General features: G+C 33.1%; 2 protein-coding genes across 2 annotated transcripts; one reads left to right on the forward strand and one right to left on the reverse strand.

Moving 5' to 3' along the window:
- Positions 1–14,312: 14,312 nt before the first annotated feature.
- Positions 14,313–15,863, reverse strand: LOC148598695 (uncharacterized). The gene is made up of 2 exons (XM_088561106.1): positions 15,737–15,863; positions 14,313–14,967 (listed from the first exon to the last, which is right to left on the reverse strand). Exons 1-2 carry the CDS (start codon positions 15,861–15,863, stop codon positions 14,435–14,437), a joined length of 660 nt encoding a protein of 219 aa, XP_088417232.1. The 3' UTR covers positions 14,313–14,434.
- A 29-nt stretch (positions 15,864–15,892) lies between these two features.
- LOC148598696 (uncharacterized) lies at positions 15,893–22,147 on the forward strand. The gene is made up of 3 exons (XM_088561105.1): positions 15,893–18,858; positions 20,430–20,594; positions 21,358–22,147. Exons 1-3 carry the CDS (start codon positions 18,594–18,596, stop codon positions 21,699–21,701), a joined length of 774 nt encoding a protein of 257 aa, XP_088417231.1. The 5' UTR covers positions 15,893–18,593; the 3' UTR covers positions 21,702–22,147.
- Positions 22,148–26,614: the final 4,467 nt, after the last annotated feature.

A 26,614-nucleotide genomic window follows, 5' to 3' on the forward strand; every position in this document is an offset into this window, starting at 1 on the left:
AAACAAACACCTATAATGCATATACAAAAACACTATATTTAAAGCTAAATATATGATATATTTATATACAACAATCAAATTTCATGTACAAGTATCATTGCAAATAATTGATATAGAATTAGAATGTAAATTTCAAAGACAATGTACTACATAACATTTACATAGTTAATAGCAATAAACATGTAAACACAAACATATCGACACATTTAGAAACTATTTATTATTAATATTATTAAATGAAATAAAATAAATAAATTCTCTAAACATTCTTTTAGCGTGAATACATTTGAATATATGAATTCAATTAAATTTATCTTACCGACTACAATCTCGTTATTTTAGAATAGTGTAGATCTGAAAAAAAAAAGACTGCCATATTAAATCCAGTCAACAATTACAGCACAGAGGAAACAACCTCGTAATAGTTTAACATCATAGAAAATGACGCCAATGTACGTAGTACTGTAATGCGCCTTACAAGTAAAATGGTATATCAATATCAATAATGAAACCACAAGAATAGATACTGAACATTTCTTAAACATTAAAATAAGAGTTACATAACAATCATCGAATTACATTTAATAACAAGTTGGACATAAATGTTTAAAGAGCGGTTACAAACGATCGTCAGCTTGCTCTTTTTTAAAACCAAGTTTCAGGTCTCGTTCGGGACATTTTTGGTCTCGTTCGGGACATTTTTCTGTTATCGTTACATTTATAGTATGTCAACTAACTGTAACATTAGATTTGCTTAGACCAAAACTTCATTATGTCATTTTTTTCTGATTCATCTTACCACGAAGAATGTTACATACTCTTGGTCGTTAACATCGTTATAGAATGGAACAAATGAGGCTAAATTGTTTGTGGGATTGGAATCCTCGTGTGACGGATTAACGAGAGTAGAATCACCATACTTTGTGGTGAAGCAAAATACCAGAATACCGGTAGGTGCTCATTAAATTAAGATCCGATTTGCAACTATGCCTTTATGTTAAATAGATCTTGACAAACCACTTTGATGGTCATTTTTCTAGTTTCCCTTTAATTATGTAAGTTATTATTTCAGGAAATCCATATGACGTATATTATCTATTAGTATATCCTAAATTATGACGGAAGACGTTCATTGTATTCCTGATAAGATGATCTTTTGATGTTGCTTCAGCATATAACCTGTCTTTAATTCATTAAATGAAACTAATTGCAGGTCAATGATAGATTCAACTCCATTATGTAAACAAGATCGATAATTTTAGGTTTTATAGATTCTTAGTCTAGGGGTCAGGAAACATAGGGAGATTTTTCGTTTTTTCAATTTTTTTATTTCATATATATTTCTTACATCATTTTAAGAAATATTAAAACAATCTTTTGAAGATTTTAAGTATTCACCTGTTAACCCATCAAATGTAATTATTTAACATTTTTATATCGGTAGCAGTGAGTTACCGAATGTTCCCGGTGTAACAATTTATCATGTGGAAAAAAGCAATGAATTATGGACTAAATCTATATAACAAATAGGATAATCCATTGGTTACCTTGAATAACCATAATATGATCATACCTGCCGAGCACGCATAAAGATTTAACGCGTGCGTGGACCAAGTTCCGCACACTCGCCAAGTCTGTGCATTCTTCGACACTTGTGATCAAATTTAGTTATTCAATCTTTCCAATTAAATATCTTATTATTCTGTTTTATTAAGATTTGGAAACACCTGAAACAACCTTATTTACCCTATTCACTATGCTCATTACGATGTTCGTACTTACTTTTTTCAACACGAAAAGAAAAACAAACATGAAAAATATAAAACAACAAACAAACACACAAACATAACAATACAATACAAAAAGCCAAAAAATATAGATAAATAATAGGAAAACCACAACGAAGACAAAATATCAGACATGGAAAACAGACATACACAACAAAGAACATAAAGTAACTAAAATCATACATACAAAGTAACAAAAGCAAATGAACAACTCCGACTCCACTAAAAATTTGGAGTATGGACCAGGTGCGCCGGTAGGGTAAGTGTCCTCTGCTTTTCTAGAAACACCCGCCGTGTTGCTCATAACAAAGTCAAGTCCGTGGTAGACGAAAGAGGAAGGGAAACTATGACACGTTGAATAAATCAATTTTCATGGCGCAGATGGATACACCGCAACGATCCTCAAGTTCATGATGACGACCAAAAAACTTCTGTAGTGATGACTTGTAGCAACATAACCCTGTTCCATAAGCCTTTTTGTTAGAATTTGTAAAAAAGAAAGTATTACACATTCTCTCCTGCACGATGTATCTATATTTGGAAGTACCTTTTAATACGCCCCCGCGCAGGTCCGGGTGTTAAAAGAATAGGCCTGCAGCAGCGCTAAGCTTGTCGTAAAAGGCGACTAAATAGCGCTCAGAATCCTAGCCAGGGGCTAGAGCGCTCTGCCCACAGAGCAACTGGGATGTGTGCCCCAGGTGGTGGAATGGGGTACCCCTGGCGTGTTACATGCTGGGGTTGTCAGGCTATAATACGGAAAACCTGACCGCAAACCATAGAGGTGCACCGTGTTGGGAAAGATGCCACGTTCCTCGCACGTTAAAGAACCCTACTGTGGTATTCGATAGGAGTAGGAACCATAGGGCTCCGCCACAGGAGGCTAAATTGCCCGACCCTACCCACCTCTCCCTATTTCCAGTGGCAATCAAAATTTGTCGACCCCATTATCCTTGTGTCCTAACCCTTTTTCACTCCATCATCATTTCATGTTCATTTTATCATCAATTTCACGTTCATCGTCCGAAAATAGCTGAAATATTGCTGCTCGGACGTAAAACCCTAACAAACAAACAAACAAAACCTTTTAATACTTCACGAAAAAAAACAAAAACAAATATCGTTTGGTCCAAAGACAATTTATCATTCTGTTAGATTACACTTAATATAAAATTATACGATTTTCATTGGTTAAAGAAGATGAATTGTTATGGTGCAACATCGATCCTCAGAAAGGTCAGGGGTTGGTTTACATGTACATGTCCTTGAGTTTCTCCATTAAGATGAATACTACCCTTCCAAAGAAAGTATTTTTCGCAAATGAGGGCAGAATGACAAAACAATTTTGCAAAGCGGAGTGACATTGTTCTGTTACTAAAGAACGGTGCGTCAGAAAATATTTCTAACACAAACTTATTGATATTGAGAATAATATCATAATTCATAATTGATTCTAACGATGAAAGGTTACTCATTGAAACACATACACAGCATATGGGAATTTGCAAAATATAGTTTGGTATTTTTTTGTTTTTGTATTTGATATAAACGATTTTAATTTTGACATGTAATATCAAGCTATTAAATTTGCAATAAAATATTAAAACCTTTAATCAGCTCTCCAGGCTCTATTAAAAGTACAGCAATCCAAGAAAGGTTTTGTCTGCATGAAATCGGATTGCAGCGAATATTGCCTCTATAAATGTAATGTACTTTCTATTTCTCTGACCGCCTATTCATATCAAATTGAATAGCATTTACCATACAAGTACTGCTTTAAATTTAAATCATGCGCTGAAATACTGAAATCCTATCAGTTTAGAATTTTTCAAAAGTGTAAAGTCTTCACAATGATAGCAATCAATTTTCCTATACAGTACAGTTGATTTTAAATATTAAATGTTAGTATGAAACTTTTCAAAAGAGGTAATTAATATATAGAATTAACAATATGTCAAAACAATTTGGTAATCGTTCCAGCCATATTTTATTTCGTTTGTTCAAAAACAAATACAAATAAATGCTTATTGTTAAAAAGTTATCGGTACTTGTAACCATATAAAATTAATTGTTACAAAAATAGTTAAATGAATAATTGAAAATGTAAAAACTGCGGTATTTACTGGATATGAAAAATGCACAGAACCGTCGAAATTAGTTTTTTTTGTTTTCATTTTTAAATTCTATGTTTGTGTAAAAATAACATAAAAGTGAAAATTTAGGTCTTGCTCCAACAAAATTCTGGTTTGTCCGATTATCCTATTTTGTGGCGTTAACTAATCTTTTGTTAAATGTTATTATCTTTACATGTATTAGTTCACAGCCTTTGAATTATTGATTCCATAAGGTTCCTTACATTTTTTCGCCGACATTTGTGGCTATAGCTTGGCACATAAATAATTGGCATATAAAGAACTACTGAAATCGACTGGTATACACCTAGGACATCCCACTTAAAATAAAGTAAAAATAATAGTTTTTCTTATGGATTTCTTTTACTGTTGTAAAAATTTCTTGCACGGGTATTCTTGTTGAATACAGACGAATATGTTATTACAGACACCAAAAATATTTTCCAAAATGAAATCATTTTACAATCTCACAGTGGCCATGAAATGATCTTTAAAAAGACGTATTCCGTTGAACATATGTATTGAATAACGCATTCCCACTTTGTCAAAGGACAAATAAAGAAAAAAAATAGATAGTACATTGCATCATTCGTAAAAAATAGTGCCAAAATAATGTTAAATGGGCTGAATATTAGTATTAACATAAATTATTGTTATAACTATAAAATACAAAAAAGAACCCATCACATATATTGCAAATTTCAATGTGTTTCAAATATATAGGAAGATCACAATCCAAAACAGCATTGTATACAAGAAGTACTCAAAACCAAATTATCGAAAATAAGAAGCCGAATCCATCACAGAGAGATTCAACCGTATGCAAAAACAAAGAAATGAAGCCTCAGTGTTTAATGTATTTAGAAATGTGCAATACTGCAAAGTATGAGGGTACATAAAGTGATGTAGCGCCTACTAGAAGAAAAAAATTATCTCCCTTTGATAAACTCAAAATTGCTATATTTTTTAAATTAAAATAAAGATGTTTCAACTTGGTCTTTATCAAAATCAAAAGAAAAACAAATATACTCGTTCATAAAAGAAATAAACAACGTTATATGCATATTCAACCAGTATAAATTGAATAAATTAAAACCAACAATTACACCTTAGTGTTATTTGTTTTACGCTATCTGTTAGATATAAATAGTAACAAGGATAGGAGAAAAACCTGGTCATAGAGGCATAATAGTACGACGAATATTTTTTTCTTCTGTTCAGTGTTGATCTGTTGTGTGTGTGTGTGTGTTTTCAATTGATATATATGATGAATGGACTTTCGAATGGACAATATTTTAAAATCCCGACTTAAAACATTATACATCGTAGTTTTTCCAAAAAAAGATGGTACACCTACATACAAATATATAGTTCTTGATAGAGATTCCAAATACTTTGTAAGAAATAATTCAAAATCATCTCCTAAATATATAGAGAAAAATGTTTACAAAATGCATATCTGTCCAGTGTGGTTGACGCGTTTTTCAACAAACGGTCGGCATTCCAATGAAAACAAGTAGTGCTCCTCTACTTGCTGACATTCCTTTACTCTTATGAGGCTGACTTTATAGCTGATCTGATCAGAAAGAAGGAATATCGTTTAACTAAGTCCTTTAATCTTTAATTTCCGGTATATAGATGACGTATAATCTTTAAACAATCCTAATTTCGGGGATTTGATACTTCGCATCTACCCCACAGAACGTGAGATGAAGGATACTACAGACTCTCCGAAGTCAGCCTCATATCTTGACCTAAACTTAGAAATCGATGGTAAAGGAAAACTATTGATCAAACTTTACGACAAACGTGATGACTTTTCAGAATTGCCAACTTTCCTTTCATTTGTGGCAACATCCCTTCAGCACCTGCATATGGAGTGTTCATATCACAACTCATACGTTATGCCAGACCTTGCCGTAAATACGCAGACTTTTTGTATCGTGCTAGAATTCTAACAAATAGGCTTCAGGAACAGGGTTATGTTGATTCAAGATTGAAGTCATCAATACAGCAGTTTTAGGGTCGTCATCATGAACTGGTGGATCATTACGGTGTATCCATCTGCGCCATGAAAACTGATTTGTTCAACGTGTCATAGTTTCCTTTCCTCTTTCATCTACCCCGGACTTGACTTTCTCAGAGGAACTCGGCGGGTGTTTCTAGAAAAGCAGAAGACGCTTACCCTACCGGTGCATCTGGTCGATGCTCCCAGTTTTAGTGGAGTCCGAGTTGTTCATTTGCTTTGTTACTTTGTATGTATGATTTTAGTTACTTTATGTTCCTTGTTGTGTATGTATGTTTTCCATGTCTGGTCTTTGCCCCTGGATTATATTCTTTTGGATACCGCTATAACCTTGATTCCCGTTATTACTCATCCCGTTAATATCATACACGTAATATTAATATTTTATGGTTTTGCGTTCTAAAATCGGCCATAGAATGTTTTATGTAGCGTTTATGTCCATGCATGAATTGAGCATTGAAGCTTCAAAATAAGGTGTTGCAATAGCTGTCACAGCGGTACGAGTTCGAGTCCCGCGGAGGGAACGACCAAAAATTTGCATCGCAAATTTGACAATTCTAACATCGTTGCGAATTTTTCAAACCCTTTATAAGTTTACATTATCTTACATGTATCAGTTTGATCCCATGTAATAAATCATTGAGCAGTCGCGCACTTAGCCCTGTAAAGAATGTCTACATTCGTACCTTTTATTCTACATTTTATAAAGTTTTAGGCAATTAATTATTTTGTCTCCCGTTCCCTAAAATAGCGTTTCACTTGAATCAAACTTGTGTAAAAATCGGTGATCATCGAGTCACAGAGTATGTTCCTTTGAAAACAGAATCAACAATGATGAGGCACGTATACAAATCATGCGTTACCGTTTCCTCCTCAACTACATGATAACACTACATGAGTGACTTTATATATATTCATAACCAGTTTAAAGTCACAAACGTTTCACTTGCTTAACTACAGACAGACAGACAGACAGATATACAGTTCCCTAAGCAATGTGTTAAATATTTTCTGAGTACAATAGCTGAAACAATAGCTGAAAGATAATAAGCACGCACATCATGCATACCGTCGTCTTGTTCGTCTCCCGGAGGGAGCTTGAATTCTACCGCTTTCGAAATTTTCGCTATTCATCAATCACAATAATGGAAGCTAAGAAGCCCAGAAGTGATATTCTCCAATTTTGGACCAAAATAATAGGAGTCTCCTTTTTTACAGTTTAACAAAATTTTGGAGACATGGATTGAATACAAACGTAACACAGGATTCAGCTGATTGAAATAACAGACGACTTTGTCCACATAAAATGTAGACGCTAAAATATTTGCATTAAATATTCGAAAAGACTACATGGAAGGCTATTAAGCAAATAAATAAATAATTTACATGTACTTTCATGCTCCTCCAGAGCGATGCATCAAAGTACTTCATCAGGTAACAGTTTTGATATAAATACGGGTATATGAAGTTTCTACATGTTTTTGGCGCATGTGTAGGTGTAAACTAAATGAGAAAGAAATGTTGGAAAATTTACTATTAATACTATAAAATTTACTGTTTATTCAGCAACATAATTTTATACACACACAAATGTGTAAAATTGAACAAAAATTTTGCATATAAACTTTGCAATATCGAATAAATGTAGGGACATGCTTGATATGTACACATTATAAATTTATATGTATTCAAGATTTTTTCCCGGATAGAGAAAGCAGTCTTGAAAGGACTTTGTTTATAGAACTGTGCATAATCAATGGAATAGATAAATCCCTGGATTTTTTTTACAGGAAACAATGTAAATGGCTTTTAATTTTCCTACTTTCAAAATAAAAACAGAAGCGAGTCAAAGCTTTATTCGCACTTGATATTATAGCAGTGTCTCCAACATTGCCGGATCTCATAAGGGAATAAAATACGTTGCGACATTTAACACAAAAAGCAATTATGTTTAGACACCGTGCTACATGTTTCTATACACTAATGCTTATACGAGTTTATCTAATGCCTCTCATTTTTGTACTGCATTCAACGCAAAATTAAATCATAACGTAGAACAATCTTTTATCGAGGAGATCTATACGGATATTATAGCAAACAAATGTTGAAAACAATTAGATTTCAATTTTAAATCCGTAGAAAAAATTCCACGTAAATGACAGGGACGTGGTTCAAAGGCATTCACGTACATTTATGCATGTTCATAAGTGGCTATATCAAAATCGACATCTGATCATAGCCTATTTCAGACTTTTTTTCATTTTTTTGCATAAAGTTGAGATAGAAGCTCTTCAATTAATATATCTACTCTGCTTGCAAACGTGTAATAAGGGTTTCAATGTATTACACGGGTGGCCGGGTGCTTAATCATGCGACAGTTAGCTAGTTCAAATGATGCATGTACAGGTTAAGTTGGACTTTTTTCCAATTTTTGAAGTGATTTTAAGCGTGATTTTTTAAGGTTTTTTGTTAAATCCACATAGAGATCTCACATTAACCAAAAAAATCCCTTTTCCTGTAAAAAGAATGAATAAATACACACTATCAGTTTCAATCTTTGTTTGGTTTATGCTGAATCTCACGATAAAACAAGTGGAAAACGATTGAAAAATGCTTTTTATTATGTAGAGAAGAGCCTTCAAGCGTTTCTCAATTGTAAATTTTAAACTACGAACTTAATGCATAAATTGAAAATTTGCAGTAAGAATTACATTTTATTATTAAGTTTCCTTCCGATTTTATGATATTTTTACTGATTATTTCAGAAGGCAAAACAAGGCCTTATGGACCCTCATCCTTTTGATAAATATAATGAATAAAATCGCACTTCATTGGTAAAACGCCCCGTGCAGGTCCGGGTGTTAAACGAATAGGCCTGCAGCAGTATTGAGGTTGTCGAAAAAGGCGAGTAAATAGTGCTCTGAAACCTAGCCGGGGTTAGGCGCTCTGCCCACACAGCAACTGGGGTGTGTGCCCTAGGTATTGGAATGGGGTACCCCTGGCGTTTTACATGCTGGGGTTGTCAGGCTATAACACGGAAAACCTGACCGCAAACCTTAGTGGTGCACCGTGTTGGGAAAGATGCCACGTTCCTCGAACGTCAAAGAACCCTGCTGTGGTATTCGATAGGAGTAGGAACCTTTGCGCTTTGCCACAGAAGGATATATTGCCCGACCCTACCCATCCCTCCCTTTTTCTTGTGGCAATCAAATTTGTTTTCCCTATTATCCTTGTGTCCCATCCCATTTCATTTCATCATCATCATTTCATGTTCATTTTATCATCTCTTTCATGTTCATTGTCTGAATATAACTGAAATATTGCTACTCGGGCGTTAAACTCCAACAATCAATCAATCATTGGTAAAAGTATTAACAAACATATCTCTATAAATTGTCGTATTTTTTAAAGACCAAATAATTCTGTAACAAAAATGTGTAAAGAAAGTGATCTATGGTTAAAAAATAACTAATTGCATTTTGTTTGTTTGTTTGTTTGTTTGTTGGGGTTTAACGTCCGAGCAGCAATATTTCAGCTATATTCAGACAATGAACATGAAATGGATGATAAAATGAACATGAAATGAAAAAAAAAGGATGGGTCACAAGGATAATGGGGTCGACAAATTTTGATTGCCACTGGAACAAGGGGAAGTGGTTAAGGTCGGGCAATTTAGCCTCCTGTGGCGGAGCGTAAAGGTTCCTACTCCTATCGAATACCACAGCAGGGTTCTTTAACGTGCGAGGAACGTGGCATCTTTCCCAACACGGTGCACCACTATGGTTTGCGGTCAGGTTTTCCGTATTATAGCCTGACAACCCCAGCATGTAACACGCCAGGGGTACCCCATTCCACCACCTGGGGCACACATCCCAGTTGCTCTGTGGGCAGAGCGCCTAGCCCCCGGCTAGGTTTCTGAGCACTATTTAGTCGCCTTATACGACAAGCTTAGCGCTGCTGCAGGCCTATTCTTTTAACACCCGGACCTGCACGGGGCAATTGCATTTTGTGAGAGGTACTTTCATTAATATCCGAATGTTAAACTACTAACTTTATTATCTTGTTTCAGTATACTCTCCTGTCTTTCGTTTAAGGGGGTACTGGCGTACACGTTGCGTTTCTAGTATGTTCCTATTCTAGTTATTGACAATTCAAACACAACCAATGTTAATAAATTGACCTGTTACCTGGACTGAGATAAAGCATCGATAAGTAAGATATGAGGCACACTTCACGATGTCTGTAGTATACATCATCTCAAGGTCTTTGGGGTAGATGCGATGTATCAAATCCCCTAAATTTGGATTGTTTAAAGATAATACGTCATCTATATAGCGGAATCTGAGATTAAATGATCTAGCTAAACGATATTCTTTCTTTCAGATAAGATCAGCTATAAAATCAGCCTCATAAGAGTGAAGGAATAGGTCAGCAAGTAAAGGAGCACAATTTGTTCCCATTGGAATGCCGACCGTTTGTTGAAAAACACGTCCACTACACTGGACAAACATTAAAAAATTCCAGCATTTTGCAGATATCTTCCTCTGTATATTTGGGAGATGATTTGGAATTATTTCTTACACAGTATGAGGAATCTATACCAAGAACTACATATTTGTATCTAGATGTACCATCATTTTTTTTTTTAAAACAACGATGTATAATGTTTTTAAGTCGGTATTTTAACTGAGTATGGGGAATAGAAGTATACAGTGCTGAAAAATCATAGGTTTTAATGTTATTATATTCTGATAATAGTCTTGAACTGATTATCTCCAAAAGGTCTTTCGGATTTTTCAGTATCTACATGGAAATAATACCACTACGGGAGTAACAAGTGTTGTGGTAGGAGTGCAGACTCTCTTTGACAGCTGTGAGTATAGAAGTTAAAAGCTTTGAAAGAGGTTTTGTGGTACATTTTGCAGATCCAGCTATGTAATGCTGTTCGTATCATATTAAACAGTATTTAAAGGAACCAAGATTCCAGCGCAAATCCAGAAGAAAAAAAAGAAGAGTGTAATTCTGGGACAATAACCACACATTGAAAACAGACACACACAACAAAAACATAAAATAACCAAAATGATATGTACAATAAAACAATAATAAATGAGCAACTCGGACTTCAATAAACATTGGGAGCATAGAACAAGTGCACCGGTAAGGGCAACGTTCTCTGCTTTGTTCGTAGAAAAATGCATCCACCACACTAGACAAATATGTTGTCGATAAAAAATTCAAGCATTTAGAAAGAATTAAAGAATCTGTACAAAGTACTTCATACCTGTATCTATGCTTTTATGAAGTAACAAAGATGTTAATTTTTTGAGTTTTTTTCAGATTTGAATTTTAAATGAGTATATTGAATTGAATGGTAAAGAGTTGAAAAATGTCGGTTTTAATGTTATCGTATTCTGATAATAATCTTGAATCGAGGATTTCCTAGAAGATTTTTCAGGACCAATATTGAATTAATACCATAACGGAAGTAACATAACATGTGTCGTGCGTATAGAAGTTAAAAGTTTTGAAAACGGTTTGGTGGTAGATTTTTCAGTTCCAGCTATGTACAGTTGTTTGTATTGATTTTTCTGGATTAAAGCAAGGTTATTAGTAAGAGTAATCAAGGGAACCAATGTTATAGCGGTAATCAAAAGAATGTGATCCAGGGACGAAAACCAGATATGGAAAACAGACATACACAACAAAGAACATAAAGTAACTAAAATCATACATACAAAGTAACAAAAGTAAATGAGCAACTCGGACTCCACTAAAAATTGGGAGCATGGACCAGGTGCACCGGTAGGGTAAGTGTCCTCTGCTTTTCTAGAAACACCCGCCGAGTTGCTAATAAAAATTCAAGTTCGGGGTAGACAGACGAGGAAAGGAAAACTATGACCCATTGAATAAATCAGTTTTCACGGTGCTGATGGATACACCATAACGATCCACGAGTTCATGATGACGACCATTAAACTTCTGTAATGATGTCGTCAATCCTGTAGCAACATAACCCTGTTCCAGAAGCCCAATTGTTAGAGTTCTAGTGCGATACAAAAAATCTGCGTAGTTTCGGCTAGCTCTGGCAGTAATGTGACAGATTTGCACAACGGTCTTTTTACATGCTCATTATCTGTCTTTTTATATAGATCATTAGAGGAGAATCTGTTGTATCTATCAACACCGGCTTAGAAAGGGAGAAAGTAAATTAACATTAATTAATATTGTTTATATTTTATTCATTGATGGCATATATTGCGAAATCAATATTCTTACTCAAATACATAAAGTTAAAGGTGTTGATGAGCGGAAGAGACTGAAATAATTCTTAATTTGAAGATGAAAATCAACAAAGTATTCAGAATTAATTTGGTATTTGCGACAATGAAAATGCTGTATCTTTTAAACTATGCCGAGAAATTTCCATATCACTTCATTTAAAAAAAAAAAACTTATTGTCCTAAGAAATGCTTATATTATGATAGAAGACTTTTTGGAAGAAGTATTGATTTAAAATCAAAATGTGAATTTGTTGAATTGTTATTTAAAGGCACACAGCATTGATCAAACCTTGCAGTTGTCTTTCTTTACACACATATTGTCAAAGAAAAAACGATATTCATGAGAATCTGTTACACCTGTAAGCATTGTAAAATAAGATATTGTAAAACTATTTTTCTTTAGAAGTCGCCATAGTAGAAATCCAATGGTTAAATAGACATTTTATTTAAAGTCGGGTTTCAGTATAACATAAAACATAAAGTCTGTAGAGCTTTTAGCCGTGGGTAAAGGCTGTGAGGTCTTAATTTTGAAACGTATGAATGATATCGGTAGCTCAATGAGTGTCAATGCTACGTCAGTTACAAAAACCCTGACATAACAAAAACATTGTCTACTACTAATGACAAATATATTGTCGTACCAGCAGACAAGGCCTGAAACAAATTGTCTGTCTGCAAAACTGTTTACATCCGTTGTTTATTATCAGAGGTAGACGTAGAGAACAAAAACAGTCAAAAGCTAATAGCTACACTATTACTACCTTCTGAACGACACTTGTTACTCCCGTAGTGGTATTATTTCAATGTTTATCCTGAAAAGTTCGTAAGATCTTCTGGAATCTCTCAATTCAAGATTTTGATCAGAATACAATTAAATAAAAACTTATGTTTTTTCAACTCTTTATACTTCTATTCCCCATACTCAGTTAAAATCACGACCATAAAACACTATACATCGTTGTATCTCCAAAAAAAAAGACGGTACCCCAATATACAGATATGTAGTTTTTGGTAGTGATTCCTCATACTTCGTAATAATAACTCAAAATCATCTTCCAAATATACCAAAGAAGATGTTTTCAAAATGCTCGAATTTTTTACCGACAACATATTTGTTCAGTGTGGTGATCCAAAAGAAGGAACATCGTTTAGCTAGATCATTAATTCAGTTTCCGCTATATAGATGACGTATTATCGTTAAACAATCCTAATTTTTGGGATTGGATACATCGCACCTACCCGAAAGAACTTGAGATGATGAATACTACAGACATCGTGAAGTCAGCCTCATATCTTAACTACACTTAGAAATCTGTGGTAAAGAAAACCTACTGACAGAACCATACGACAAACACGATGACCCTTCTATTTCTTTTTGTCAACTTTCCATTAATCTTTGGCAAAATCCATGCAGCACCTGAGTTTTAAATCACAACTCATACGTTATGCCAGAGCTTGCCGTAACTACGTATACATTTTTTGTCAGGCTAAGCTTCTCGAACAGGGTTACGTTGCTACTAGATTGCAGTCATTACAACAAAACTTTTATGGTCGTCACCATGAACTCGAGGATTGTTACGGTGTCTCCAAATTTGGACCATGAAAACTGAATTATTTAAAGTGTCGTGATTTTCCTTTTTTCTGTCGTCTACCCTAGACTTAACTTTTAATGAGCAACTCGGCGGGTGTTTCTAGAAAGGCAGAGGACGTTTAAACTACCGGTGTACCAGTTTTTAGTGCAGACCGAGTTGCTCATTTACTTGTGTTACCTTGTATGTATCATTTGGTTATTTTATGTTCATTCTTGTGTGCGTCTGTTTTCCATGTTTAGTCTTTGTCCGTAAATTACATTCTTTTGATTCCGGTAGAACCATTGTTCCATCGATATCTCTTCCATTTACGTCATTTCGGTCACAAATATAGTCTCATCAATTAAAGATATTCTGTGGTTTCCTTGGTTGATGATTCATTTATTCTGATGAGGCAGTTGTTTGCTTTACTGTGTTTTACACTGGTTTACAATCTTGTGTAAACTAATAATGTATATTGGCTCTTATATGGTGCAATACAACACAATACAATAAGAAACGTTTGAAATACATTGAAAAACAACAATGATTGAAAAAAGTTTACATAAAACATTCATTTTCACCCTTTTACCTAAAATGCAAATTCCAGTTTATACAGATACATATGTTGTCAATGTTACTAATTTAATTCTCCACGTTCACTTTGAGCCATTTCGGTCACAATTATGGTCTCGTTAATTAAGGATATTCTACGGTTTACTTGACGCAATTTTGCTTTCTTTACTTTGACCAAGTCATCATTATTTCCTAGTGATATTTGTTCTTTTGAATTTTCAAAATTTGGTTTTTCATGGAAACAGGCCTCCCGTACATAAATTGGTCTACCATTCGGTTTTATCGGTACTGTTTCCACTTTTCCTGTTCTTGTTTGCGATTCGATTGTTGTTATTTCCTGCTTTTTAAGACTGACCTCCGTGACATTGCTCTGCTTTCTTGTTTGTTTCATTAAACAATAGAGCTTTAAACGGATAGCACAAGTTAACAGCACAAAACCAAAGACAGCATATATTGGAATACTACTATAATACGCTAGGCTGTACCCAATTATATGTTCTTCATATTCTGGCTTGTAATAAAACCTTTTGGCTAATGATGATATGTTACTTCCCAATCCTTTCTTGTAGTTGGTACATGCAATCATGGATACACAAACTGAAATGATATTCTATACCATAATTTAATGCATTATGCATCAATGAAAAGTTTTCCTTCTTGCAATGAAATATATGTTTATTTATTTCATCCTGACCAAAATCGAAGAACTAATCGAGTGTTTTTTTTTTGTTTTTATAAATGGTTTGTTAATAGTATATTGGTTTTTAAGTCAGTCAAAACTCGCGGTAACAAGTGAAACATGCTTCCTTTGCTACTTTTGCAATATCATTATGAATTTTAGTCCTCATGCCAATTGTAGTGTGGTGCAAATTACACAAAATAAAAAAAAAATTAAAAAAAAAAAATAAATAAATTAAAACAAGTGCATTTTTTATTTTTGAGGTGTTCGAGGCAAGTATTATAGTTATACATGTTCTATACGTTTCATACTGATTTATGAATTTTTGATACATGGTACAATGTACATGATACATTACACGTGCATATTGAAGAAAATAGATACACAATATCTTTACTTTATATATACCATAGATTTTTACTATTGTCACAATTTTAATTGTAAGCAGGTATATTGATTAAAATAGCCAGGAACTGATTCATGGTTGTCGAATGCTTAAAATAACACAATAAACACTTTGATTCTCAGACACACACCGCTACGGACCACAAAACCAGAAAATGTTTGGTATTTGGCAAAAATTATACAAATAGTACATCATAGTATTTGCACTTGACTGTAGCACAATGAATTACCTATACTATAAGCAATGTCTGAATTTCACTTGAACTGTTACATATGATTTACCTGCAGCTATACCACTTCCGAGTGCTAAAATATCTACCACAGTTTTATAAAAAGGCTTTTTTGGAGTAATACAATGAAGAACCGTATTAATAACTAGCAGAATGAGAAGACATGACACTAGGACCATCGATATGTTCAGTTTGAGACGAATTCCTGTCTTCCAATCCTCTGCAAATGGTAAAAAATGATAGTTATATTATTGAATGAAAATATTTGGCTTTTATCACGGACTTCCAGGATCAGCTGAATCGTGTATTTAATGTTTCGTGTAAAATAACTGGTGATTGATGCATCTAAATTTGATTTTTCGTGCACGTTATCTCTAGTAACAACACAAAATACCATTTTCGAGCCTCTTGTTGTTATGTATCGTTAAATAATTCCCAATAAAAGAATATAAAGTGGATATCACAAGAAACCATTAAAAATTTTCTTCTGACCGAAAGAAAGTTTTCAAAAACATCAGACCACAATAAAGTTATATCGGTAAGAAACCTTACTGTTATACTTATATCATAAGTTATGGTTGTGTTCTTCTCATTTGTGTTTGTGTAATACACACATAATGGAAACTGGATGAGAGACTTGCGCGATATAAAACCTGGTTTTTCGTACCATGGAAAATTACAGTGGTTTCAATCTTTCCGGTTTTGGCCTCGACATTGCAAATTGTTGCACGGACTTTCCTTTTTGACTTATCATTTTGACTAGTGTCTAAAGGATAAGCAGTTTGTAAATTTTGTTATTACCCTTCACTATGCTGACAAATCATTAATATGAAAGTAATTTTGTAATTTTAAAGAGCGATTAAATACGTAAATATGCATTTAATTTGGTATGGTCGAAACTAAATTTAAAATGAAATAATAATTGAAACGAGAGAAAAACTATCCATACCCTTCCGAAATTGTTGTAAAATTTGTATGTACTTTTCATTTCCTTTCTTGTCACCCTCGATTTCCGCAGCATCAATACTTTTCCACAGATTACATATGTAGTATCCGGTTTTGTTATAATTATCATAAATGTAAGTGTGGTTATATTCACTCCATGTAACCTTTGAATTAAGTGAAACAGCTATCATTAGAATGGATATAGTGGAAAGTAGTAGCATGATGCAATATCCGATTATCGATAATTTTGTAGATTTTCCTTCCATAGGAAAGGAAAGAGATACAGTGAAACGCAGAAAAAATATAATAGCTCTGTCATACAAATGCAGAATTCAACTCTGTGAACGCGTTTGAATTTAAGTTATATTTCCAACTAGTGCTGTCAAATATATGATTGCTTATTAATTCGTAGGGGTTTTATATTGGTCCGTTATCAAGCACAGTATCATGGTTGTTGATATTATAATACTTTATTAATTTATATATAATAGTATATCATTTGTTGATATAGTTTTACTCTATTTAATTAATTACATTGTCTTAACGATATCTTATTTTTTTGAATAATTGAAGAGTTAATTCGACATATGAAATAATTTAAGCCAGATATCTTAATGTCACGACCTCATAGAAATTACAAATGGGCTTTAAGTGGATCATTTTGAATCAAAGTATGTTTAATTAAATTCAAATCAATATCAGGTCAAAGTACTTAAGACATTTTCGGCCATGTACACACTGAAGATGTCTTAAGTGTCAGTCTCTGTAGGAATAAGGCAGTAGGTGAAACATGGTATAAAAAAACACCGTTTTTAAAGTTTTGCTTGACTAATTGTATCATTAGAATCATGAAAAAAAAACAAAAAAAAAAAACAACAAAAACAAAAAACAAAAAAACAAAAAAACTGGCAAGATCGTCCATCACATTTTTAAAATATTAAGTGCATATGGGGAAAGTAATAATGTACTAAATAAACACTTTTTAAAGAAATTATGACGAAGAAGACCAGTTGTTTAACAAAAAAAAATATATGAAAGATTTTTTAACATTATTCATCACTACAAAGGAATTTCAAAATAAATAAAATAGTCTTTTTAATCTTTCTCATTGTGATATATCTACATTTTAAACTACTTATTTAATTATCAATAACACTATAGTTTTACATGTATGTATGTATAGCCTAAAACAAGTAATTCAATAATTCTGAATTTTATTGTCATTTTATTAACCCTTGTCAACAGTTTTTACATGATATCAATGAAACTTTAATACTAAAAAAAATAATAAAATTCTAGAATACAGCATATATGGTATTGAAACATCTAATGTTTAAATAGACCCTTCTGAATGTCAGAACAGCCAGCTGCAATGTGGTAGTCGGTTGTTAACTTTTATACAAAAAAGGGGCTAGCACGACAATTTTTTACTTTAGGTAAAATGGAATTTTAAAGAAAAAACATAAACATATAAACATATAATATACAGTGTGAAATAGAAAAGTCACATATTCATATTTTCAATGCATTCAAAAAATATCGTCCTAATTTATACAAATTCTAGTGTCAAATGGATGTGGTTTAACCTTGTTATATCTTAATGTGTACCTCTTGACACCTATAAAGATAGAGATACGTCAAACCTTAAAATGAATCTAATAAATTAGATTTGAAAATGAAAATAGCATCATTCGTTTATAAGCAATTTAATAACAGTTATCAAGAAAACAAAATCATTCAAAACATATTAAATCATTTCAAAATATAAACTAAATACTCGATGCGCACGTCGGTGACAGTGAATAGGATTGCAATATTTGTGTTCCTAATTCATCATGTCTTTGCATGATGTTATTGTGACGCCAATAATTTTTGCCATACTATATATATTATTGAAATCGATGCATGTCATATTCCACATTTAATTTATAGCGTGAACATTGTGTTTTTTTTTTCAATGAAATATGGCTACTTGCAAGGAGAAGACTTTAAATATTATTTTATCTTTTTTACCTGTCGCTAATATCACCCTGTTTGTTTTGTCCTCTAATTTTATTATTATTTCATTGAACCCTGCTGTTGAGTGGAGCAATTACGAGGATGATTTTGGTTGGGGAATGCAAGCCAGATATTTCCACACAATATGGACATATTTGGACAGAGGTGTTATTGAAGGAGTCGTACAAGGTGTTCCAAAGTACTCTCCTGTATTGATGGATATTCCGAAAAGTAGGTATTTTACAAGATGAAACTCATTTTCAATTGTATGCTTTTAAATCCTGACTTAAAATTAGTTTAAAGTTAACTGTTTTTATCGCCTGTTTAAAAACAGCAAATTCTGATTTTGAGAAAAAAAATGCCCTATGCTTACCGTACCAGTGCATCTGGGCTATATTCCTAGTTTTCAGTTGAATCCGAGTTGCTCATTCGCTTTTGTTACTTTGTATGAATGATTTAAGTTACTTCGTGTTCTTTGATGTGTATGTCTGTTTTCGATGTGTGGTCTTTGTCCTTGGATTAAATTCTGTTGATTACTGATATAAACTTGGTTCCCTTGATTGTTCTTTTAAAACTATTAAGAAGTATATAATTACATTTCGATAATCAAAGGATATGTATCATCTCTAAATTATTGCATTGTGAATGAAAATTTTATCGCTATTTTGTTTAATCTTGATCTTGCTATACGATAATTTTCAATCTCACGCAAGTCGAGTGAGAATGAAAATTATCGCTAGTTTTTATGTCTCCGCGTGACATACAAGCATAAGCGTAGGAATACTTGACGATCCAAATAACGGTCTGTTTGTTTACTGCGTATGAAATAATGGCTAATTTGTGGCAATATTTTCTAGTCTACAGTGGAAAATGATTAAATACAGTAACTTACCCGATTAGAATGAATAAAGTCCAAAATTATTCCACAAATTTTAAACACGACCGTCATAGTAAAAAATGTGTATCACAGCTGCACAACATACGTGGCGTCACGTAGCACGTCGCTGAAAAATAGTCCGGAAAGAAAATGTTGCAGCTTTTATAAACCTTTCATATTTAGGTCAAGAAAACTGAAAATGAAAAAAAACTAATACCTTACAATTCAGCAAAACTGCGATAAACAGATTATTAAGTATTTTTTCAACTCGTGGTAAAGTCGCTCGACGAGATAAGCATGAGAAACTCCCTCTGGTTGAAAATAAATTAAATAATCTAATATTAAAAACATATATTTTCATCAAAAACCTAAATATTCTTACATTGTATAGACACCTTACCAAAAAAATGAATCCAGGATTGGTACATGTAATTTCATTTAGAGAATACTTTCATGAGTAAAACTACCCAGTTACATCGTGGAGATTCTTAAATGCATATTACAGATGTGTACGTGCATGTCTAACGTACTGAAAAGCATACATGATACAAACGAAAGAAAGAAAGAAAAGAGAACAAATAAATGAATACAATTTCCATGGACAGAATCAGTATGTATGTTTTGTACTATTTCATTGAGCAAAAGTAATTGAAATTAAAAGCTTACTTTGCTTTCAACAATGCGAACAAAGCAGACAAAATCTTTATGACGTCATAAAATATGAAAAAGAAACCTATGTTTTCACAAAGTTTTAGGTGAGTTATATACCACGTTAAAATGAATTCATGTATGATTCATTGACATCGTACCAATCGACTGCCGTGAGTCCCTTAAGTCAGAAACGTCCCAGAGTATATCACATAAGACAAATATAATATTCAAAATACAATTTATTATAATTTGTTTTTCACTTATTCGCTAACAGCTGATTGGAAGAATCCAATTCGCAATCAGTTGTACAGATCAGCAGGAATTATTGGTGGTGCAACGTTTCTAGTAATATTGTCTTCAATCATTCATGGGGTGACGAAGCAGAAATTATTTGTTGTCATTTGCAACATCTTAGGCAGCGGCTTGGGGATAGCTGCAGGTATTATACCGTCTGTGATATTAATATAGTGAATCTTTGATTACTTTAGATGGTTTCTACCAATCGAAGCCTTTTGTTTTAGGTTCTGAAAAGAACTTCAAATCACTGGTTTATGCTTCTGATTCAGATTGATGTATGTAGATATATTCAATATACAGGAAAATTGTAAGATACATTTTTTTGTTTTTGTTTTTAATATATATTTATTCACTTCCATGTAGACTAAATTTTTAAGTTACGTACACGTACTTACTTATTAACAAGTGTTAATATCTCTACTAAGGTAAGCATCAGAATAAATCTCTTAAACTGTATATCATAATTATTTATTTTTCGTGTTCATTGTAATTCGTATACTAAAAGCTATTTAACCATTGTTGTTTTGTGGATAGACTGGTTCCCGATCGCAATATTCAGTATGTTACGTGAGAGTGTATTGCTAGTAGCTAATACCTGGAACGTAGTCCCGGGAACCAGGATATTTTGTGAAGAAATAAGATTGTATTCACTATGTTTTGTTTATGTGTGTTTATTTTCTTTTATTGATACTTTCTATAACATAATCGAGAAAGTTCATTTGTTTTTATTGTATAATATAAAAGTAGCTAACTGGTTTGCTACAGTTTTTAAGTTACAGACAAAAAAGGACAAAAAAATCAAATCAAAACAAGCATCTTGATATTTTTTCCCTTTTTACTAAAAACGTTAATTGAAAAGAATGTCCTTTATAATTAGAAAAAAATAAATATTATTCTGTATTCAGGTTACTTCAATATGTGCATAACAAAGAAATACAGAGAATCGCTCTATCTAGACGTTTCAAAGAATGGAAAGCACCTTTACAATGCTAAATGCAACACAATGTCTCTTGGATACCACCTTGTAATTTATGGAAGTATACTTGCTCTTGTGGCCAGTGGTCTTCTATTATTTAATATGATGCTCTATGTCCCGTATAGTGAAGGGAAATGGATTTGGAATAAATCCGTCGAAGTTTTGCCTGATAAAGACGTAAAAATTCTTATGCAAAAAGCACCAATCGCAACTGCGTTTACAGAAAGACCAAAAAGTGATGAGATGACAGTTCATGATTTAGACACCAAATGAGGGTATATCAATTTCCAGAATTCCTACCAACCTCTAGTCAACTTTATGGAGAATGATTCAATTTATTTAAACTATTTCTTGATTTCTAAGAGGGATGTTATGTCTCAACATTTGTGATATGTTTTATTTCACTTAGGTTCTTTAAAATTAAAAACAAAACTCGCACTGTTGTCTGCAATGAATTATATATATATATATATATATATATATATATATATGATTTATTTTAATTTGTAACCTTTTTTATTTGTAGTATATTTATCTTGCATTAGGTTTTTATGTATGTGTTTTTAACTCTTAGCTGTTCATAACAAATTAGTCATATTTGTTTACATGTACAATAAATGTGGATTTAAATTTATCTCTTAATAAGAATATGAATAATTATAATCCACTTTTAGCAGTGATTTTTGCCCATACATAGTGTTACTACTAATCGTTTTTACGTTACGTTTTATATTTCAAATTGTGTCGATATTCATCACTAAATCAAAAATAGGATGAGCGATTATAGATCATAGGGTATGATATACACCAAAGCATTGTTCTATTAGAAATTAAATGAACTGAAAATCCATTATCTGGAATAAATTAACTTATGAATTGTTTTACTATCTTAATACTTATATTTACACATTAATATAAACGGTTTTGTTGCTGTGATATGCAGTCTAAAATGAGAAAGTACTACTTAACGTATTTGGAATTAATTGAACTCTTGTGAGTGAAAAATCATTGAATTAAGCTGTCGAAATATACTTTTATGCCAAGATACATTCAATTAATTCATACACAAAATAATTTTATTATATCTTGTTTGTAAATTTAAAGGCAAAGTATTCAACTCATATGTACAGTGAAACCAGTCATAACAAAAACCCGAACAATACGAAAATCCGTCTAAACCAGACACTGTTTTATATAAAATTGAATATATTTTGACATGCTCTGAAAGAGCGTCTGACGTTCAGAATTCAAAACGCTGCAGACAGCCCTCCTAAAAAAATACAAGATTCGTGCAAACTCGGGAAAGCGTGAATAGCGTTATACGATTGTCTAACGGCGTATGATTAAAATGACGGCCGTGAATCTCAAAAGGCCTATCTGCAGCGGTTAGTTGATTGATTGATTGTTGGGGTTTAATGACCGAGCAGCAATATTTCAGCTATATTCAGACGATGAACATGAAACGGATGATACAATGAACATGAAATGATGATGAAATGAAAAACGGGATGGGACACAAGGACAGTAGGGTCGACAAATTTTGATTGCCACTAGTAAATTGGAGGGATGGGTAAGGTCGGGCAATTTAGCCTCCTGTGGCGGAGCACAAAGGTTCCTACTCCTATTGAATACCACAGCAGGGTTCTTTAATGTGCGAGGAACGTGGCATCTTTCCCGACACGGTGCACCACTATGGTTTGCGGTCAGGTTTTCCGTATTATAGCCTGACAACCCCAGCATGTAACACGCCAGGGGTACCCCATTCCACCACCTGGCGCACACATCCCAGTTGCTCTGTGGGCAGAGCGCCTAGCCCCCGGCTAGGTTTCTGAGCACTATTTAGTCGCCTTTTACGACACGCTTAGCGCTGCTGCAGGCCTATTCTTTTGACACCCGGACCTGCACGGGGCTGCAGCGGTTAGTAAATGAAGAAATGTCTTCCGCCGAGTGGAGTTTAATATTTAGGACTTTGGCAAGCCAAACACTTATCAAAATGGAACAAAGTCAAAACCAAAACCGAGTTTGGTTGACAGGTTTTCAATGTATTGAATACCTGTAATGTCATACAATTTTTGTTTGCCTCTCTACTTGCTTACTTTGTATATGTTTAGTTTTGTTGTTTCATTTGTACTTGCTTTATTTGTACAAATGAGATTTCTTGTTGAATAATAACTGCATGCAATGATGGCCGAAAGACGAAGAAGCGAAACCAGGTGTAAGCATAGGGGACAAATCCTTTGATAAAATAAGCTGGAAACTTGAATATAACGACTTCATACAAAACAGCTTCGTGCAAAAACAATGGAATTTAAAAAGTACAGACAGAACAATAATTTGCACAAATAATAAAAAGTATCCCAGAAGGGTGAACCGGTGCTACTTTTTGCAACAATACAAAATCGTATATTGATTTTTTCATATAATGAGTGTTGAATGAAAAATTGTAATTACCAGCAGACGTTGCCGTACCCATTTTTATTGCACAGTAGAACTATATGACTGTTTTATTTCGTAGTAAAAATGCGCCAAGATACGTGAAATCAACACGTAACAGTAAACAAACAAAAAACAATGAATTATAATTTTTTGATTTTGTTATTATATTTGAGATGAAAAGAATATTGATGGTGCATGAAATTTCAACCCTCCTCCTTAAAAACAGTTTTGTAGTTTAAATACGTCAATACGTCGAAACCCAAAACCACGGCCTGAACGTGAAAACAGACAAAAATGCTCATACATAATGTAGAATAAAATTGATTACTAATAACAAATTGAAGACAAAGAAAACAAAACGACACACATAAGACTAAATTACTAGCAAAATGAACGCCCTAAAAGAAAATGACATCAGCGGCTCCTAAAGGTATGTGTATCTTGCTCCACCAGCGGTATTTATTGAAGATGAATATCATCCGGTGAAGTCTAGCAACATTATATGCAACTCCTTTTTAGATAGATATCAGAAAATCTAATAAAGTGTCATGATGTAGGTAGAGAAAATAATGCAGAAATGTTAAAAAATTTCCATAATAGATGAATCAAATTACTCTAACACACCAAAATTTGAACTGAAACTTGATACAACATATCAATAAATCATATAAATTAAAGGGACATGAATGTATGATTTTTCTCAAAAATACATATCTGTTTCAGGAGAGGTCTATAGGTACGTAACGGTTGGTTTGGGGCCCCGTGCAGGTCCGGATATCAAAAGAATAGGCCTGCAACAGCGCTATGCTTGTCGTAAAAGGCGACTAAAAAGTGCTCAGAAACCACCCGGGGCACACAACCCAGTTGCTCTGTGGGCAGAGCGCCTAGCCCCCGGCTAGGTTTCTGAGCACTATTTAGTCGCCTTTTACGACAAGCTTAGCGCTGCTGCAGGCCTATTTTTTTGACATCCGGACTTGCACTGGTCCGCACGTAAGAGAACCCTGCTGTGGTATTCGATAGGAGTAGGAAACTTTGCGCTCCGCCACAGGAGGCTAAATTGTCCGATCCTACCCATCTCTCCCTTTTTCTAGTGGCAATCAAAATTTGTCGACCCTATTATCCTTGTGTCTCATCCTTTTTTCATTTCATCATCATTTCATGTTCATTTTATCATCCATTTCATGTTCATCGTCTGAAAATAGCTGAAATATTGCTGCTCGGACGTTAAACCCCAACAAAGAAGAAGATGTTGGGTTGGGTATTTGTACGCCCCTTCTATTATCTCTTCCATTTAGAGTGTCCTGATAATCATTTGGATTCGTTTTGACACTTTTTTTATTATTTACAAAACAAAAGCATCTTGCCTTCTTTCTTATAAAACACCGGTTTTTTAACAAATAATTATCAAATTAAAGTAGATTTCAGTTATTTAATTTTTACCGACAAATGCATTTTTAAATAACAACGTGAATCAAACAGAAAGAAAACATCACAAATAGTCAAACTATTTTTGTTTTTATTTATTCTATGATTAAATTAACCTGTTTCTATTGCATTCCTCCTTACATAGCATCTTAAAATATACTTACTTTTTGGAAATCCAGAGATAATAATTTCTTTGATCTTTTCTAATTATGTTATTTATGAGCTGTTACTTAACCAATTGACACTAATAAACTAATGTTCATTAATGATTTCAATAAAATATCAGCTACATATTTTTGCTACATCGAGGACGTTGAAAACTGAAGTAGCATTGACACTCATTGGCCTAAAACGTTTCAAAATTAAAGACCTCGAAGTCTTTACCCATTCTGGCAGAAAAAGACATGTCTTTTTGTTTTCCTTTTATCCATTTTCTTGCGTAGTCTTCCACGGCATCCAATATAATTTTAAGGATGGAAAAGTTTGGAAAATAACCCAAGAAAAAAGAAATTAAGGCGATAAATATTACTATAAAACAAAAATGTCGTTCGAGTACATAATGAAAAACACCGATATTTGATATCAAGCAAATAAAAAATAACATCCTAAAGAATTTAAAAGGCAGATTTTGAAATCGTTCTACATGTTAAGGTATGCCTGTATTTTCTTAGTTAAGTCACATTTTTCCCGACTTTACGTACGATACATTGTCAAAAAGCATTAATTTTGATTAAGTTAACTTTAATGACGCAATTTTCAAATATATACGATTCGAGTCTTTTGCAATTTTTTTCAAGTCCAATGTCCTTATTTCTTACATAAAAATGAAGTTTGCGATTCCACTTTCCATTGAAACAACAACTGCGTTATCAGAAGGGTATATAAGAGTTGATACAAAATTATATTTAAAGGTATTTTTTGCCATAAAAATTTTGACAGTTCGCATCACAGTTTGTGTCACGAAAAAAAAAACTAGGGACAGGATCCTAAAACTTATCATATAATGGCATATGTTGCTCGTATTTAATACAGAAAACAAAATAAAGCAAATGCTTATTTAATAGACTTTCGACAGAGAAGAACAATAAAAAATGTCAACGAAAGGACAATTCAGAGATAACAAAATTCAAGAATATGGCCTAAATTTGTAAAAAAAAGCAGAATCAATCTACGTATAAAATAAAGCGAACAGAATGAAATTAGTTGCATATAAGAATGAAGATATCAAAAAAAGGCATCATACAATAAACTAAAGCACTCGCAAGATAGCTAAAAAACGAAACAAAAATACAAAAATACAAACCACAAAACAAACAAAAATCGGT

This window comes from Perna viridis, chromosome 14, assembly GCF_037379345.1.
Source record: "Perna viridis isolate PV_CMFRI_1.1 ecotype Kerala chromosome 14, ASM3737934v1, whole genome shotgun sequence".
Taxonomy (NCBI): Eukaryota; Metazoa; Mollusca; class Bivalvia; order Mytilida; family Mytilidae; genus Perna; species Perna viridis.

Excerpts from the sequence above, each read along its gene's own strand:
- LOC148598695 (XM_088561106.1), bottom strand. The coding sequence starts at position 15,863 with ATGGTCCTAGTGTCATGTCTTCTCATTCTGCTAGTTATTAATACGGTT. Across the intron at positions 14,968-15,736 it reads CGGAAGTGGTATAGCTGCAG|TTTGTGTATCCATGATTGCA; the intron begins GTAAATCATATG and ends ATATCATTTCAG.
- LOC148598696 (XM_088561105.1), top strand. The coding sequence starts at position 18,594 with ATGGCTACTTGCAAGGAGAAGACTTTAAATATTATTTTATCTTTTTTA. Across the intron at positions 18,859-20,429 it reads ATTGATGGATATTCCGAAAA|CTGATTGGAAGAATCCAATT; the intron begins GTAGGTATTTTA and ends ATTCGCTAACAG. Across the intron at positions 20,595-21,357 it reads CGGCTTGGGGATAGCTGCAG|GTTACTTCAATATGTGCATA; the intron begins GTATTATACCGT and ends TTCTGTATTCAG.